Source organism: Ambystoma mexicanum, chromosome 3q (assembly GCF_040938575.1).
Source record: "Ambystoma mexicanum isolate Mex_15411 chromosome 3q, UKY_AmexF1_1, whole genome shotgun sequence".
Taxonomy (NCBI): domain Eukaryota; kingdom Metazoa; phylum Chordata; class Amphibia; order Caudata; family Ambystomatidae; genus Ambystoma; species Ambystoma mexicanum.
Genome location: NC_090926.1, coordinates 262,692,614 through 262,710,466, shown reverse-complemented (window position 1 = coordinate 262,710,466; position 17,853 = coordinate 262,692,614). Strand labels below are relative to the sequence as shown.

Genomic DNA, 17,853 nt, shown 5'->3' with positions numbered 1-17,853 from the left:
ACACCTCGCGGCACTGGACCCTCGCCACCATAGGCATAGCAGCGCCCTGCCTCACCATCCACACCACCCGGCACTGGACCCTCGCCACCATTGGCATAGCAGCGCCCGGCCTCACCATCCACATCTCCCGGCACTGGACCCTCGCCACCATTGGCATAGCGCCCTGCCTCATCATCCACACCTCCCGGCACTGGACCCTCGCCACCATTAGCATAGCAGCGCCCTGCCTCATCATCCACACCTCCCGGCACTGGACCCTCGCCACCATTGGCATAGCAGCGCCCTGCCTCATCATCCACATCTCCCGGCACTGGACCCGGCACTGGACCCTCGCCACCATTGGCATAGCAGTGCCCTGCCTCATCCACACCTCGCGGCACTGGACCCTCGCCACCCTTGGCATAGCAGCGCCCTGCCTCACCATCCACACCTCCCGGCACTGGACCCTCGCCACCATTGGCATAGCAGCGCCCTGCCTCACCATCCACACCTCCCGGCACTGGACCCTCGCCACCATTGGCATAGCAGCGCCCTGCCTCACCATCCACACCTCGCGGCACTGGACCCTCGCCACCATTGGCATAGCAGCGCCCTGCCTCACCATCCACACCTCCCGGCACTGGACCCTCGCCACCATTGGCATAGCAGCGCACTGCCTCACCATCCACACCTCCCGGCACTGGACCCTCGCCACCATTAGCATAGCAGCGCCCTGCCTCACCATCCACACCTCCTGGCACTGGAGCCTCACCACCATGGACCCTCGCCACCATTAGCATAGTAGCGCCCCGCCTCATCATCCACACCTCCCGGCACTGGAGCCTCACCACCATGGACCCTCGCCACCATTAGCATAGTAGCGCCCCGCCTCATCATCCACACCTCCCGGCACTGGAGCCTCACCACCATGGACCCTCGCCACCATTAGCATAGTAGCGCCCCGCCTCATCATCCACACCTCGCGGCACTGGACCCTCGCCACCATTGGCATAGGAGCGCCCTGCCTCATCATCCACACCTCCCGGCACTGGACCCTCGCCACCATTGGCATAGCAGCGCCCTGCATCATCATCCACACCTCCCGGCACTGGACCCTCGCCACCATTGGCATAGCAGCGCCCTGCCTCATCATCCACACCTCCCGGCACTGGACCCTCGCCACCATTGGCATAGCAGCACCCTGCCTCATCATCCACACCTCCCGGCACTGGACCCTCGCCACCATTGGCATAGCAGCGCCCTGCCTCACCATCCACACCTCCCGGCACTGGAGCCTCGCCACCATTGGCATAGCAGCGCCCTGCCTCCTCATCCACACCTCCCGGCACTGGACCCTCGCCACCATTGGCATAGCAGCGCCCTGCCTCACCATCCACACCTCCCGGCACTGGAGCCTCGCCACCATTGGCATAGCAGCGCCCTGCCTCCTCATCCACACCTCCCGGCACTGGACCCTCGCCACCATTGGCATAGCAGCGCCCTGCCTCACCATCCACACCTCCAGGCACTGGACCCTCGCCACCATTGGCATAGCAGCGCCCTGCCTCATCATCCACACCTCCCCGCACTGGACCCTCGCCACCATTGGCATAGCAGCGCCCTGCCTCATCATCCACACCTCCCGGCACTGGACCCTCGCCACCATTGGCATAGCAGCGCCCTGCCTCATCATCCACACCTCCCGGCACTGGACCCTCGCCACCATTGGCATAGCAGCGCCCTGCCTCATCATCCACACCTCCCGGCACTGGACCCTCGCCATCATTGGCATAGCAGCGCCCTGCCTCACCATCCACACCTCCCGGCACTGGAGCCTCACCACCATTAGCATAGTAGCGCCCTGCCTCATCATCCACACCTCCCGGCACTGGACCCGGCACTGGACCCTCGCCACCATTGGCATAGCAGCGCCCTGCCTCATCCACACCTCGCGGCACTGGACCCTCGCCACCATTGGCATAGCAGCGCCCTGCCTCATCATCCACACCTCCCGGCACTGGACCCTCGCCACCATTGGCATAGCAGCGCCCTGCCTCACCATCCACACCTCCCGGCACTGGACCCTCGCCACCATTGGCATAGCAGCGCCCTGCCTCACCATCCACACCTCGCGGCACTGGACCCTCGCCACCATTGGCATAGCAGTGCCCTGCCTCACCATCCACACCTCCCGGCACTGGACCCTCGCCACCATTGGCATAGCAGCGCACTGCCTCACCATCCACACTTCCCGGCACTGGATCCTCGCCACCATTAGCATAGCAGCGCCCTGCCTCATCATCCACACCTCCCGGCACTGGAGCCTCGCCACCATTAGCATAGTATGATATGATATGATATGATATGGCATTTGTAACGCGCCTATACACAAGTGTTTCAAGGCGCGACGAGGCAGGGAGGGGGGAACAAGGGGAAGACAGACAACGATCCTACTAGGCCAGGTATCATTCAGACCGCGCAAGTGCAGGGGTAGGGGGAAGGGAAAAAGTGCAAGGGGAAGGGGGAGGGGGGAGTGCAGTACAAATAAGCAGAATAGAAATAAAATAATAAATAAATAGGGCCAGCTGGTGGCAAGTGCAAGGTAAGTGCAGACAAGTGCTGGGGGGGGGCTGTAGTGATACAGAGACAGTCCCGCAGTGCAGGGGTTGCCAGGGAGGCAGTGCAAGTGAAGAGTGACTGGGCCCAGGACCGAGGTCGGTGAGAGTGGCCCAGTTGCAGAATCAGTGCAGTTTTGGTGAAGAATTTAGCAGGGGAGAGGGAGAGAGAACGCAGAAGTGAAGAGGAAGGTTTTGAGGTGCTTCCGGAACCGGGGATGGTTCTCCTCAAGTTTCAGGGAGGCAGGAAGGCTGTTCCAGAGGGAGGCCCCTGCCACGGAGAGAGATCTACCCCCAGCTCGTTGCTTCGAGAAGCGGCTGACCCTGAGGGAGTTGGAGACGGATGAGCGTAGGGCTCGGGAAGGAAGATATTTAGGAAGAGAGAGTTGAAGGTATTTAGGCCCCAGGCCCCAGAAGGCCTTGTGGACAATGCAGAGGGTTTTGAACTTAATCCTTGCAGCCACTGGGAGCCAGTGTAGAGATTTCAGTCCTGGAGAGATACGGTCCCTGGGCTTGAGGCCAAGGACAAGTCTCGCAGTTCTGTTCTGGATGAGTTGCAGAGGGCGGAGAGTGGAGGCAGGCAGATTAAGATAGAGGCTGTTACAGTAGTCCAGCTTCGAGAGAACCAGGGCTCGGGAGACAGTGAGCTTCTGGGGGAAGGAGAGGAAGGGAAGAATACCTCTGAGGAGGTGAAGCTGGTAATGTGACTTCTTGGAGACGTCAGATATATGAGGAGAGAAGGAGAGTGTGGAGTCGAAGATGACCCCGAGGTTTTTTGCCTTGCAGGTAGGAGCAGGAAGAGGGCCAAGAGAGGCCGGCCAGAGAGCTGCAGGGAAGGAGGGAGTGGGTGTGCCGATGAGTAGGATCTCAGTCTACTAGCATTAAGGCAGAGGTCATTGGCAGCACACCATTCCTGGATAGAAGACAGACAGTCAGAGAGAGGGAGAGGAGGAGGCTGAGGGTAGCCTGAAAATGAGCTGGGTATCGTCCGCATAGCACTGAAAGTTGGGGCAGAGGGTGGCGATGTGGTGGGCAAGGAGTGCCAGATACTGGTTGAACAGCCAGGGAGAGAGATTAGATCCCTGGGGAACGCCACAGGTGGAGAAAAAGATGTCAGAGAGGAAGGACCCAAGTTGGACCTGGGAGGGTCGATTGGAAAGGAAAGAGGTCAGCCACGCCAGAGCCTGACCAGTGATACCCAGGTTATCACGGAGACGGTTGAGCAGGATGGCATGGTTGACAGTGTCAAAGGCAGAAGAGAGATCGAGCAGAATGAGAACACACGGAGTGTTGGAGTCGAGGTTCAAGAGCAGGTCTTCACGGATGTTCAGGAGAGCAGTTTCCGTGCTTCTGGCCGCTCTGAAGCCAGATTGATGGTCATGGAGACTATCAACAGCTTCAGCATGGAGGCTAAGCTGGGAGATGGCCAGTTTCTCCAGGAGCTTGCCCAGGAAGGGAGTGATGGAGATTGGGCGATAGTTAGCCGGACAGGAGGGGTCGGCAGAGGGTTTCTTAAGGAGAGGGTGCACAAGGGAGTGCTTGAGGGGGGATGGGAAGACTCCAGAGGCGAAGGAGTGGTTGCAAAAGTCAGCCAGGGCAGGAGCCAGGGAGTCGATGTGGTCCTTGATAGTTTTGGAGGAACAGGGGTGAAGCTGTTTAGACAAGACTTTCATAGATCAGACTTCTCTGGAAACCTCGTCAGCAGAAAAAAGGGGAAAGGCAAAGAAGGAGGGAGGAGGGGTGGCTGCAGAAGGGCCAGAGGAAGAGCAGGGAAGAGAGGGGGGGAGGTGATAGGAGGAGAGTGAGGACAGGATGTCCTGAGTTTTAGAGATGAACTGGGAGGCCAGTGCAGTGCAGAGGGCCTGGGAGGGGACAGGAGAGGTAGAGACTGCAGCAGGGTTGGCAAGCTCTTTGCAGATTTTAAAGAGTTCAGCCGAGTTGTTAGATGCCGCAGAGATGCGGGCTTGGATAAGGGCTCTCTTCTTGGTGAGAACAGAGAGACGGTATTGCCTTTGGAGCAGGCGGCAGGCCAGTTTGTCAGAGGATGAACATGAAGCACGCCATTTCCTCTCTGCCACCCTGCACTTGCGTTTTAGGGTGACGAGATCCGAATCATACCAGGAGTTACATTTGGCTTTGGGCTTCAGGCGGATTTTCATGACAGGGGCAAGGATATCAAGAGTATCAGATATAGCAGAGTGGAGCAAGGAGAGGGCTGTGTCAGGGTGGGAGTTAGCCGAAGGGGGAGGGGGAGGCGAGAAGGTGGCAGCGAAAGCCGCAACTGACACACGCTTCATGGGTCGGATGACCGAGAAGGTGGGTGGCAATGATGAGGGTGGCTTTGCCTGTGGGGTAGGGAGGGTGAGGTGGGAGGATAGGAGAACGTGATCACTCCAGGAGAGAGGAGTGGAGAGAGGGACAGAGAGGGGAAGGTCAGAAGAGATCAGAGCATCAAGAGTGTGCCCTGCAGAATGAGTAGGCCCAGACGGGAGAATAGAGAGTGAGAGAGAGTCGCAGAGGTCACGAAAGAGTCCAGTGGGGGGACAGGAGGCATCTAGGTGGATGTTGAAGTCACCAAGAAAGAGGAGTTGAGTGGTAGAGGACAAGAGTGAGGAGGAGAGGTCAGCCCACTCAGAGAGGAAGGAGGAAATTTGACCAGGTGGCCGATAGATAGTAGCCACGGTAAGGGAATGGCTAGGAGAGAGAGAGAGTCGGCAGACAAGACATTCAAAAGAGGAGTAGGTCTGCGTAGGAGTGACAGTGGCAGGAATCCACTCAGGGAAGATAAGGGCAACACCCCCCCCCCCCTGCACGGTTGGGCCTGGGCACAGAGAGGATCTCGTAACCTTCAGGTAGGAGTGTGTCAAAGCTCGTGACAGAGCTGGCTGTGAACCATGTCTCAGTGAGACCGAGGACGTCAAGGTCCAGTTCCTCAAGAAGGCGACAGATATCGGAGGAATGCTTGATGGCAGAGCGAGAGTTAAGAGTGGCAAAGTGGAGAAGGTTGCCATCCTTGAAGGACTTCCGGGGAGGGGTACAGATCAGAGGTACGCCCTGCGGAGGTGTAGAAGAAGGAGGTGAAGAGGGAGTGCGAGAGGGGGCAGGGAGGGAGGGTAGAGGCAAGCTAGCCGAAGACAGGGGGGGGCAGCAGGGGAGGAAAGGAAGTTGATGAGGCGAGGGAAGCGTCTATCAAAGAGGTGAAGGTTGGCCTGAGGGCCTTGGACCAAGACGGTCCCATTAGCGTAGACATTAATGATGGCCTTAGAGGAGCGGAAGGGGGCCAAGAGGACATCCCAACGGGTGCCACCATTAATGGGAGAAGAGGAAAAAGGAGAGAGCACAGAGACCATATGAAGGGTCCATAGGTCAGGTGAAGGCACGAAAAAGAGGATGTCAGTGAGAGTTTCCTTAGAGCAGGCACTAGTGTAGGTGTCAGCGATAGGGAGGCCTGGGTTGGAGACCAGGATGTCCTTTTTAAACTTTTTCCTACCAGATTTAGTGAGGAGAGCAGGATAGTCAATAGAGAAGCAGTTAGAGAAGATAGGCGAGATAGAGAGCACCATGGAGTAGGAGGGAGTGTGGGGGCGGGAAGACAGACGATACGAGAAGCATGCAGGCAGGACGTGAGCGGCAAGCCCAAGTTTACCACATTTCAGAACAGTGAATGAGTATTAGGTACAGAGGCCACCTAAGTTAGAGAATCCTGCGAGGGGAGAAAAAACCCAAGTTTACCACATTTCAGAACAGTAAATGAGTATTAGGTACAGAGGCCACCTAAGTTAGAGAATCCTGCGAGGGGAGAAAAAACCCAAGTTTACCTCAACTGTGGAACACAGTGAGGTGAAGACACCATGCAAAGGAAGTGACCAGGTGTAGGTGGGGTGGGCCGCGCAAGGTGGAAATGGCAAAGTACAGGCGCCTTGCGTCCCCTGCGGACACCTGCAGACACACAGGGAGCCGCAACTGAAGGAGTTGCCCTTGGCCTTGGGGCCCTTAGCCGCAGGGGGCTGCCGGGCAGGGGCCTGCCCCAAAGGGTGTAGTTATAGGAAGAGGGAGGAGAGTAAGGGGAGGGGGGGGTGGGCGGGCAGGGAGGCGGGAGGGAGAGGAGAACCAGGAAGTGGGAGGGGAAGGGGAGAGCAGGCACAACAACGTGCTATGAGCGCAGATGAAACTTTTCTTTTTTTTAAAACAAAAACACAATCTCGCCATTGGCATAGTAGCGCCCTGCCTCATCATCCACACCTCCCGGCACTGGACCCTCGCCACTATTGGCATAGTAGCGCCCTGCCTCATCATCCACACCTCGCGGCACTGGACCCTCGCCACCATTGGCATAGCAGCGCCCGGCCTCATCATCCACACCTCCCGGCACTGGACCCTCGCCATCATTGGCATAGCAGCGCCCTGCCTCACCATCCACACCTCGCGGCACTGGACCCTCGCCACCATTGGCATAGCAGCGCCCTGCCTCATCATCCACACCTCCCGGCACTGGACCCTCGCCACCATTGGCATAGCAGCGCCCTGCATCGTCATCCACACCTCCCGGCACTGGACCCTCGCCACCATGGACCCTCGCCACCATTAGCATAGTAGCGCCCTGCCTCACCATCCACATCTCCCGGCACTGGACCCTCGCCACCATTGGCATAGCGCCCTGCCTCATCATCCACACCTCCCGGCACTGGACCCTCGCCACCATTGGCATAGCAGCGCCCTGCATCGTCATCCACACCTCCCGGCACTGGACCCTCGCCACCAGTGGCATAGCAGCGCCCTGCCTCACCATCCACACCTCCCGGCACTGGACCCTCGCCACCATTGGCATAGCAGCGCCCGGCCTCACCATCCACATCTCCCGGCACTGGACCCGGCACTGGACCCTCGCCACCATTGGCATAGCAGCGCCCTGCCTCATCATCCACACCTCCCGGCACTGGACCCTCGCCATCATTGGCATAGCAGCGCCCTGCCTCACCATCCACACCTCCCGGCACTGGACCCTCGCCACCATTGGCATAGCAGCGCCCTGCCTCACCATCCACACCTCCCGGCACTGGACCCTTGCCACCATTGGCATAGCAGCGCCCTGCCTCACCATCCACACCTCGCGGCTTTGGACCCTCGCCACCATTGGCATAGCAGCGCCCTGCCTCACCATCCACACCTCCTGGCACTGGATCCTCGCCACCATTAGCATAGCAGCGCCCTGCCTCACCATCCACACCTCCCGGCACTGGAGCCTCGCCACCATTAGCATAGCAGTGCCCAGCCTCATCATCCACACCTCCCGGCACTGGACCCTCGCCACCATGGACCCTCGCCACCATTAGCATAGTAGCGCCCTGCCTCACCATCCACATCTCCCGGCACTGGACCCTCGCCACCATTGGCATAGCGCCCTGCCTCATCATCCACACCTCCCGGCACTGGACCCTCGCCACCATTAGCATAGCAGCGCCCTGTCTCATCATCCACACCTCCCGGCACTGGACCCTCGCCATCATTGGCATAGCAGCGCCCTGCCTCATCATCCACACCTTGCGGCACTGGACCCTCGCCACCATTAGCATAGTAGCGCCCTGCCTCATCATCCACACCTCCCGGCACTGGAGCCTCGCCATCAATGGCATAGTAGCGCCCTGCCTCATCATCCACACCTCGAGGCACTGGACCCTCGCCACCATTGGCATAGTAGCGCCCTGCCTCATCATCCACACCTCGCGGCACTGGACCCTCGCCACCATTGGCATAGCAGCGCCCTGCCTCATCATCCACACCTCCCGGCACTGGACCCTCGCCACCATTGGCATAGCAGCGCCCTGCCTCATCATCCACACCTACCGGCACTGGACCCTCGCCACCAGTGGCATAGCAGCGCCCTGCCTCACCATCCACACCTCCCGGCACTGGACCCTCGCCACCATTGGCATAGCAGCGCCCTGCCTCACCATCCACATCTCCCGGCACTGGACCCTCGCCACCATTGGCATAGCGCCCTGCCTCATCATCCACACCTCCCGGCACTGGACCCTCGCCATCATTGGCATAGCAGTGCCCTGCCTCACCATCCACACCTCCCGGCACTGGAGCCTCACCACCATTAGCATAGTAGCGCCCTGCCTCATCATCCACATCTCCCGGCACTGGACCCGGCACTGGACCCTCGCCACCATTGGCATAGCAGCGCCCTGCCTCATCATCCACACCTCGCGGCACTGGACCCTCGCCACCCTTGGCATAGCAGCGCCCTGCCTCACCATCCACACCTCCCGGCACTGGACCCTCGCAACCATTGGCATAGCAGCGCCCTGCCTCACCATCCACACTTCGCGGCACTGGACCCTCGCCACCATTGGCATAGCAGCGCCCTGCCTCACCATCCACACCTCCCGGCACTGGACCCTCGCCACCATTGGCATAGCAGCGCACTGCCTCACCATCCACACCTCCCGGCACTGGACCCTCGCCACCATTAGCATAGCAGCGCCCTGCCTCACCATCCACACCTCCCGGCACTGGACCCTCGCCACCATTAGCATAGCAGCGCCCTGCCTCACCATCCACACCTCCCGGCACTGGAGCCTCGCCACCATTAGCATAGCAGCGCCCTGCCTCACCATCCACACCTCCCGGCACTGGACCCTCGCCACCATTAGCATAGCAGCGCCCTGCCTCACCATCCACACCTCCCGGCACTGGAGCCTCACCACCATTTTGATTCTAATGGCATCTCCAGCACTGACTACTGACCACTGCTTTCTGGCACCAGTGCGATCCTCCTCAGCCTCGCCGATCATAACGGGAATCTTTCCTTTGATCTACCTCAGCAGAGGGCCCCACCTAGGGTTATGGCAGTCATCGGGTGCCAGAAATACTTCAAATCCATCATGGAACCCCACACGCCTGGCAATCCACAGCGCACCCAGCTGCCCATGGCTCTGTCGCTGGGCAGAAAAGGAAGACGAAAGTGATCCAGAGCGCTGGGATTGACCAAGTCCACCGTAGGAGAAGGGTCTGGTGTTGCCAGAAGTTTGAGGCAGCAGCTGAAAGGATGGAATTTATTTATTTATTTAGCAAGCTTTTATAGCGCATCCCTGGGCTGAAGGCAGGCTAAAAAGCGGTGTGCCAATAAAATCTGAATGTTTAAAGCAAAGACTAACACGACGCAGAAGGTCAGCACACCTAGTGATCTGGAGACATCCCCTAGCCCCTCCTAAAATGCTCAATGTGGCTGCAAGATGAGCAGGTTGACCCAACACAAACACTAGGTGGGCTATGCAGCGAAGCTGGCAACGTGATCTAAAATGAAGTGGGAGCCAATGGACGGAAATTAAAGTAGGAGTCACGTGTTCAATGTTTTGCACACCTGAAATCAGGCATGCAGAAGAATGCTAAACAGTCTTCGAGGGGCCAGGGTGGGAGAAGAGAGACCCATGAAAGTGGTCTTCCCACCATCCAAGTGAGAAAGAACTAATGCCGCCTTCTCTTGGGAGGTAGAAAAACCTTGAGAAGTGCGAGGAGTGAGGGGGCCATGAGGTCATCGCACATTTATTCACAATTAATGAAGGTATAGTCCGGGGTGCCACAAAACCTACATTTCGAGGGGGGGGGCCTGACTGCTGATGGTAAGGGTCACTACAAAAATTGGTTGGGGCTAACTTGGAGGCTCCACCCACTCTGTTCTACCCCCAAGGGTCATCTGGTATGGGGATCACGCATCAAATGGTACATTTTAAAGCACAATCTGCCAGTAAGAATGACAATGTTATTGGATTTAAAGAAAACATACACATTTAGTTGCTTTGATAATTTTTATATGCCATGGACAACAACGTTTGAAAAATATTCTTGAGGGAAAAAAAGTAGACTGTACACCATAACACTTGTACATCATAATACATTCTTTTAATTGAATTAGCTGATCGAAATCAACCTTTCAATTTATACAAGATAAATACAAAACTGTAACATTTCAATTATATATCTTTCAATTATTACAAATGTCAATAAAAACAGCATAAACAAGAAAAATTATTTCTTTTATTATACATTAAAAAAAACAGGAAAGTGGAAGAAAAATTAGGAATGGTCCCAATATAGTCACATATTAATTTGTCAGAGTCGTCCATCTAGAGCACGGTGTCTCGTGAAACCATAAAGGAAGAGGGCAAATCATACATCATAATCAGATAATACAGACACGGCATAGTTAAGCACCCCTGGGGTCATGCCAACAAAGCAGTTCTCTATGGAGTCAGAGGATAGAGCATAGTAGGTTGTTCATATAGAGGACAGTTCATATTTGGACGTAACTCCAGATCCCCACAGCCTAGCATGATCCTCATAGTCTGATACATAGGTCGACCTTCAACAAGTCCTATCAGAGTATTACCCATGTATTACCCAGTTTCCGGTCCTGTGAGTTTTATCGATTCCAAATAGTTCACAATAGCCAAACTCATCGATGTCCGTTGGCAATTAGAGAGAACATTCCACATTTGCTCAGAGGTTACAAAGCAATATTCAGAAAAAAAGTGACGGATATACTTTCTCCCTTGAGTTTAGCAATTCAGGACTTGCAGTCAATAGGTGATTAATAGTCTCAGGTTGTTCAAGGTTCAGACAGAATCTACAAAAATTGTTCTCTTTAACAATGGTTTTACGCATCGCTAATACGTTGTTGGTATACCATAGGTTCAGCCTAAATCTCATATATTGATTTCTGAATTTTGAAGCTGGAGATTTGACAAGATAAGATTCTATATTATTTACTTTTTTAGGGAGAAAAGAGTGTTCTTTAAATAAGTGTATTTTCGTGCCCTTTCTCCTTGTGGTGATCCAGTCATAATCAGAGGTCGAAGTGGGCAGGACCGATGCTCCTATACTTTTTATTTTTAAGTTTGTGTTCCTATACTTTTATTTTAAAAAGAAACCGTTCTGAAACGGTTTAGTTTTAAAATAAAAATGTAGGAAGCAGTTGAAGCTTGTAATTCAGTGCACTGCACTGCCCATTCTCCTAAATAGCAGTTGTTTGTTTGGCGGTTTGGATTGCGTGTGGGAGGGTGTGATGCAATATGGTTTGTGGGGAGTGGGGGCAGACCAGCAGGGAACATAGATCCATCACTTCTTTTCGTACACTTCGACCACTGGTCATAATGCCAGAGCTTGGTTTTTGCTCTGGTTGGATTGTTTTTTTTAATAGAGACTCAGTTACACCAGTGAGTTCCATGGAGTTCTGAACTTTGGTCCTCCACCTCTGCATTCTCCTATTAGTCGTACAAGTTAGATTTGAGGGAAGAATACTCATTATCGAGTGTTCTCTCGTTAGCAATAAAACTTTCCTATGGAAGGAGTATATTTTCCACATATATAAAGAGCTCAAAGATACCAGACCCTATCTGTGTCCTATGCCATACATGGATTGACTCTGAGGCGGGTTCAGGACAGTTCTCCAGACGTACCCTTCAATACGAGACCAAAACATTTCTGGGCGCCATGTTCTAGCTTCCGCACCATAAATGAATGTGGGGACAACTTTCTGCTTGTAAAAGGTTATTACAGCATAATACTAGTACTTGTCACAAAGCTATTTCAAGGTGATGCCCCTTTTTTGCCAGTTCTTAAATGATGGCTTCTGTGGGGGGGACAAAGTGAGCGTGAGATATTCATCAAGGCTAGTCCAGAAAGGGTATCCTGTCCCATTGTAGACTGTAGGTAGGTTTTTAGTCTGAGAAGACAACTAAAGCGTCTCTCTGGAGAGGCTGTTGTCACTGGCAATGTGACAAAGAATTTGAGCAAGCAATGTAGGTTTGGGTAAAATGTCACTTTTGCATGCCTGAAAGCAGCCATAATATTGCGTGGCCTCTCATCAGGGGGTACCTTGAGCCATGTCAATGCCAATGTTTCATGTTCATTGTTAACATCTTCAAAAGTACCAGGCAAATCATCCTCATACAATTGCAAGATCTACCTCCATTTTTTAAAAAACTCCAGAGTGACAAACGTTGGCACCAGGTATTGCATAGTGTAGGCCATTTTCACATGTTGGCTAAACCACTTTCCCAGCTCAGTCAATACATTATCAACACAGGGTAGAAAGATTGAAAGCCTACAGAAAATGTCAATGCTCTCTGGGTTCATAGTTATCACGTTGGGTCTGGGAAGACCATTCAGATGTGGCATAGTCAGAGGCAGGGGCGTTGCTAGAGCTGGAAAAGATCAGAGGCTATGCTCATTTTGGGACTGTCAGGACTGGGGGCTAGCTAGCCTTTTTGGTTGTAACTCCTGAGCTTCTATCCGGGGCTACAACCAAAAGACCCGGGGCTATACCCCCTCAGCCCCCCCTAGCAATGCCTCTGGTTTGAGGTTTTCCCGCCGTTTCTTGCTCCTTCAGACAAATTGCATGAACTACTGTGTCAGCATTGTCTCGGTCCTGGATTACACTTTTAATGTTTTTTATTTGTGGCAGACACTCCACCATGTCTGTGGTAGCGCTTTGGAGCGCAGCTGGAACAGGGAGAAGAATGCCAGTATATTTTGCAAGCATGTTTGCTTTGCGCATAATGCCAGTAATGATACTATAGGAAAACATGCCCATGTGGGCTCTGCCAATATATGGCAGCAGCCCCATATAAGGACATACTTCTGGTGGCTTTTCTGTTAAAAATGCCATATCACAATATGAATGTCCAAATCGGCTGCACAATGTGGGCTAGTCTAGACACATAATAACACGTATTCTTATTTTACAAGAGAAGTCAAAGGCTAGCCTGGCTGCAGCAAAATGGTAGTCTAGCCACATAATAACACATGCCTACTTTATTATAGGTGGCCATTAAAATATAAACAAATAAAAATAAAACAATATATAAGGTCATGCCACGGTAACACATTACTAGACTGGCTGCACAAAAATGCCAGTGTAGCCATGGAATAATAACAAATGTTATGTTGATTTTATTATAGATGCCCATAAAAAAAAAATTCCAAAAAAAATAAGCTCATGGCACAGTAATAAGTGACTACACCAAAATGCTATTCTAGCCACATAACACATCAGCGCCTTCCCCTCATTTGTGAAACACATAACGTGGTTATATGTTGGCTGCCATCCGTGGGGAGGGGGCTGATGTGGCCATTTGATTTTGCTGAGGCAGAGGTGTGATGGATGCCATTCTTGAAAAAGGAGCTTTAAAGTTTTACCGCATTTGTGCAAGTATATTTTTCTACGTCTGCACAAATGCAGTATAACTTTATGCCACCAGATTCAGGAAAGGCTTCCCTCCTCACTGCTCTGCCTAAACAAACCAAGCAGCGCACACACACCAGCCCCTTCCCCTGCATAAGAACGTGTTTAGTAACAGTCACACAAACTACAAACATTTCCAATACCAGGGACGGAACCTAAGCAAGCCCCTACCTTATATCCGACCAACGATGAGAAGAGGCTGCAGGTCACTGAAGGATAGCTGAGCAGTTGGGCTGATTTCACTTTGCTTGGAGTCGACAAGATGCAACACAACCTCAATGTTGTTTTGTGTAGCCATATAAAGGTCTACGCTTCCTGCAGTTTGTTTCTGTATTGGAGTCCATTGGATGATTTGGGGGCTGAGCTGCTCAATGATTGGCTGACTGTTTCTGGATATGATTGGACGGCCAAGCTTGCCATTCAGTGTCTGGCTAATCATGTTCAAGCATTCAGCCACTCTGTGTGGCAGGAACTTGGTATTTTATTTCACTCATCAGCTTCAATCTCACTGAAATGACGTTGAAGCAAGCTCTGTCCCCCAACTAACATTGAAGTAGGCGGGGGGCTCGAGCCCTGTTAGCATAGCTCTCACCCCCAACCAGGAATGCCAAAGATGGTGGCGAGAGCGGTTGCAAGCTAGAGGAAGGAGGAGGTCAATGGCACAGAGAATGGGAGCGGGAGGCCAACTGAAAGCTGAGCCGAGCTGTCAAGGGCTTTTGAAGTGTGTGCTCCTGGAGACATCCGAGAAGAGTCTCCAAGTTCTTGAGGAGAACGAGGGTCATGAGGGAGTGTGTGGGCCTGTAGGTGGAGCTCAGCGATCTGTGAGCATGGAATTGAGCTGTAGGGGAGGGCAAGGGAGTATGTTTTTTTTTTAATGGAGGACTCCTCAGGTTCTAATGATTCTGGCTCTGAGTGGCAGTCCGTTCCTTTAAAGAAGAAATGTAAGGGGTCGGCAGGATATGAATAGGAGCAGGCCTCCTGTGGAAAGGTTGGTTGTTGGCGACTGTTGCATTGCTGTTTCTTCAGGGTATGCAGTGATGGAGCATGAGGATGTGAGGCCTCTTCATCTGGCAGGGGTGAATGGTGCAGTAAGGTGTGTTGCAGAGGTTGTGGAGGGTAGTGGGCCTTGTGTGCTGCGTGAGGGTGTGCAGTAGCACCTTTTGGGTGTATATAAGCGCAGAATGGAATTACCATAACTAATAATCTTGGACCCAAATGACCAGACAGACTCAAAGAATATGGCAAAATACTACTTTATTATCAATTCAATAAAGTAGGGCAATCTGGTGAACAACAGTTTGTAGTCCACACACTCACACTTTAGATTGGTTACACAAAGGCTTTATTCGTCAAAATGCATCAGCTATGATGTCATCTTACATGGCAAATAATAAAACCTGTTGGGTTTAGGGATTGGTAACTACGTATAAAACAGATTATAACAGGAGCAGATTGGCTCATGCAACATTATATGCTCATCGTTGCATAGGCCCTCGTGATAGGGTGGCATGCTCTCCCAACCTTGGACCCTCTGCTCACTAGCATCACGTAAGCAAAACAAAACTCGGGTGCAGAGAACAACATCAAAATACTACCCACTTTCCCAAATAGTCCCTCATCTCTCATCAGCCAAGCCTTCAGCCAAGACCACCTCTTTGTAGTTGACCTTGAAGACTGTTCTCTTCTCTGGGACTTTAAGGGAATGTAGGTACACATCTGGAGTTTAATGAATAGGCCTTGTTTTTGAGTTCTGAATCACGTGTGAAGAGACCACGATCTATCAATTTCACCTTTTATTTAGTGCTATTTAGTTCAATCATGCTGGGTGCATTACTCGTCTTGGCCTCCAGAGACTTAGTTGCTTTTTCTCTCATAGGCTTTTTTGCATCCTTTATTGTCAATACTTGGCACTCATAAATGTTTGCTCATTTACTTAATCTAAGAGAAAGATGTCCTGGTTACGTTGCTTATCCTCATTAGCGCCACTTGTCCATTTCAGTAGCTTCTTGCTGTGGCATCCTTGATCTCTGGCCAACAGCTGTTCTTTCTTCCTGCATGAATTTGTATTTTCAGCCTCTGTCAGCTCTGCAGCTCTGGTCTCTCTCCTTCAGGCTCTTTGCTTGCTATCATTGAGAGCCGGCGTCCATCTTTTCAACATGGCCGCTTCACCCGTGTTATGTTTTATACTGCAGCAAGCTTCTACATGGCTCATCTACCTTGCATTTCTATGTATATACATTCACTACTCATCTGGTTACTTATCTTCTTTGTATATATGGTTTCTTCTCACTCGCATATATGTTTACTTTTGTTTCTCCAGTTATATCTTCTTTCTTTTAATATTCTTATATCGATTCAGTGTGTCATTGTATCTTCTCCTTATGACATCACTTTGCACCTGACCAGTTGTCTTTACAGCTCCTTGATATTTAGTGGTGTCTGCTAATCTCCTGCTACCATGTCAATACAAGGGTACATTTGTTATGGTTGTCTGAGTGCATAAGGCCTCTCATACACTCGATGCGGTATTGGGATGATACCGGGTGTCATGCACAATGACTTCCTGTTATTCATCCAGTGTGATGGAGTTGAGGGGGCAGTCTATCAGTGATATACATGTCTGCTCCTCTACAAGGGTGCTGTTGGTACCCCTAAGGACAGGGATTTTGTCGTTATTGTGGCTACTGCTGTGGAAGGTCAGGATTTCAGGAATGTGTGCCCAATTGAAATTGCGGAATCTGTACAGGAGTGGACTCATTTATATATGTAAGGTGGGTGAGGGTTAGCTTTTGGTTTGCTGCAGGACTTTTGAACAACAGGAGAGGGTGCTGTGCTTGCTCAAATTGGTGGGGATTCCTGTGGAGTGTACTGTGCCACCCACATGTGTGGAAAGAGGTAAGGGGGAGATTTATGGAGTATCGACCAGTACTGATTTGGACCTTTAAGGGCAGAGCTTAAGCACAATAATGTGTCCGGGGTGCGGTGGTTGGGTCAAAGGAATGGCAATTGGGTTGTGCTCTTGACGGTATCCAGTGATATAATCACTGGAAATAATATCGAGGATGACTCGATATTTATTTTAAAGGCACTACCTAACACGTTCCCCAAATATTTGAGGACCAGTCTTAACATATATTGGGCAGGTTGTTTAGTGACTTAAAAAATATATATTGAGCCCTCTATGGTTTTCTAGAGATTATAACACATATAACCACACTAAATTACTGTGTTTGTTATGTTACAGTGTGTGGAGGTGCGCCAATTACTGGGATTGGCTACGAAAGGTTCCGGGTGGCAAAGTATGTGCCCCCTCCATTGCCTTGTTTTCCATGTCAGAGGTTTGGTCATGTAACCAGTGTCTGCAGAGGTGTACTATGCTGTGCGAAGTGTGGAGGTGGCCATGATGTCAAGGAGTGCGCGTGTAAGGCAAAGGCTGTTTGTAGTGTGGGAAATTATGAACAAATAAATGTAGGCACTTTGCAAAATGAATGAACATTAGTTCTCTTATCAGTTGGTCTGTGCACATGACCATAGAATGCTTGCCTAGCAATAAAAAAAAACATTTGGTTTGCAAGTACACATGTCTTCTTAGAGCAAGCCCAAGGAGAGGAAATAGTCCAGGTAACAGCTGCATTAGCAGTAAACTGAGATCTTCACTCTGTGTTCACATTTAGCCTGGTGATTAAATGCCTGCCATGAAGTAATGTACCACCAAGTGTATAAAAGTTGTTTGTTCTCATAATAACTTCAGAGGTACAGACAAAGCCAGTTGCATTGTCCGAGCCCAGCTTAAGCGAATGAAGAATACAATATGACAGTGAAGCCTTTGGCCTCTTGACCCTATGATATGGGCCACAGGATCTAATGATGTAGGATGTATGTTGGATGTATGGTAATTGAGCAAGTGAAAATTGGGGTTAAGCCCGGTGTGGTACAACTGCAAATTCCTTACTATAAAATGCCCAAGGGAGGGTTATAAGGAATTAAGCCGAAATACAGGATTTACTA

At 51.8% G+C, this 17,853-nt stretch overlaps 1 protein-coding gene across 1 annotated transcript in view; it reads right to left on the bottom strand.

The window, feature by feature from the left end:
* Positions 1 to 899: 899 nt before the first annotated feature.
* LOC138447966 (collagen alpha-1(I) chain-like) overlaps positions 900 to 17,853 on the bottom strand; it is a 30,170-nt gene continuing 13,216 nt past the window's right edge. Inside the window, exons 2-5 of the mRNA XM_069604494.1 lie at positions 7,949 to 9,317; positions 7,204 to 7,830; positions 6,791 to 7,118; positions 900 to 2,361 (exon numbers count right to left, since the gene is read on the bottom strand). Coding sequence (XP_069460595.1) covers positions 900 to 2,361; positions 6,791 to 7,118; positions 7,204 to 7,830; positions 7,949 to 9,317 — 3,786 coding nt within the window. The remainder of the gene's footprint in view (positions 2,362 to 6,790; positions 7,119 to 7,203; positions 7,831 to 7,948; positions 9,318 to 17,853) is intronic.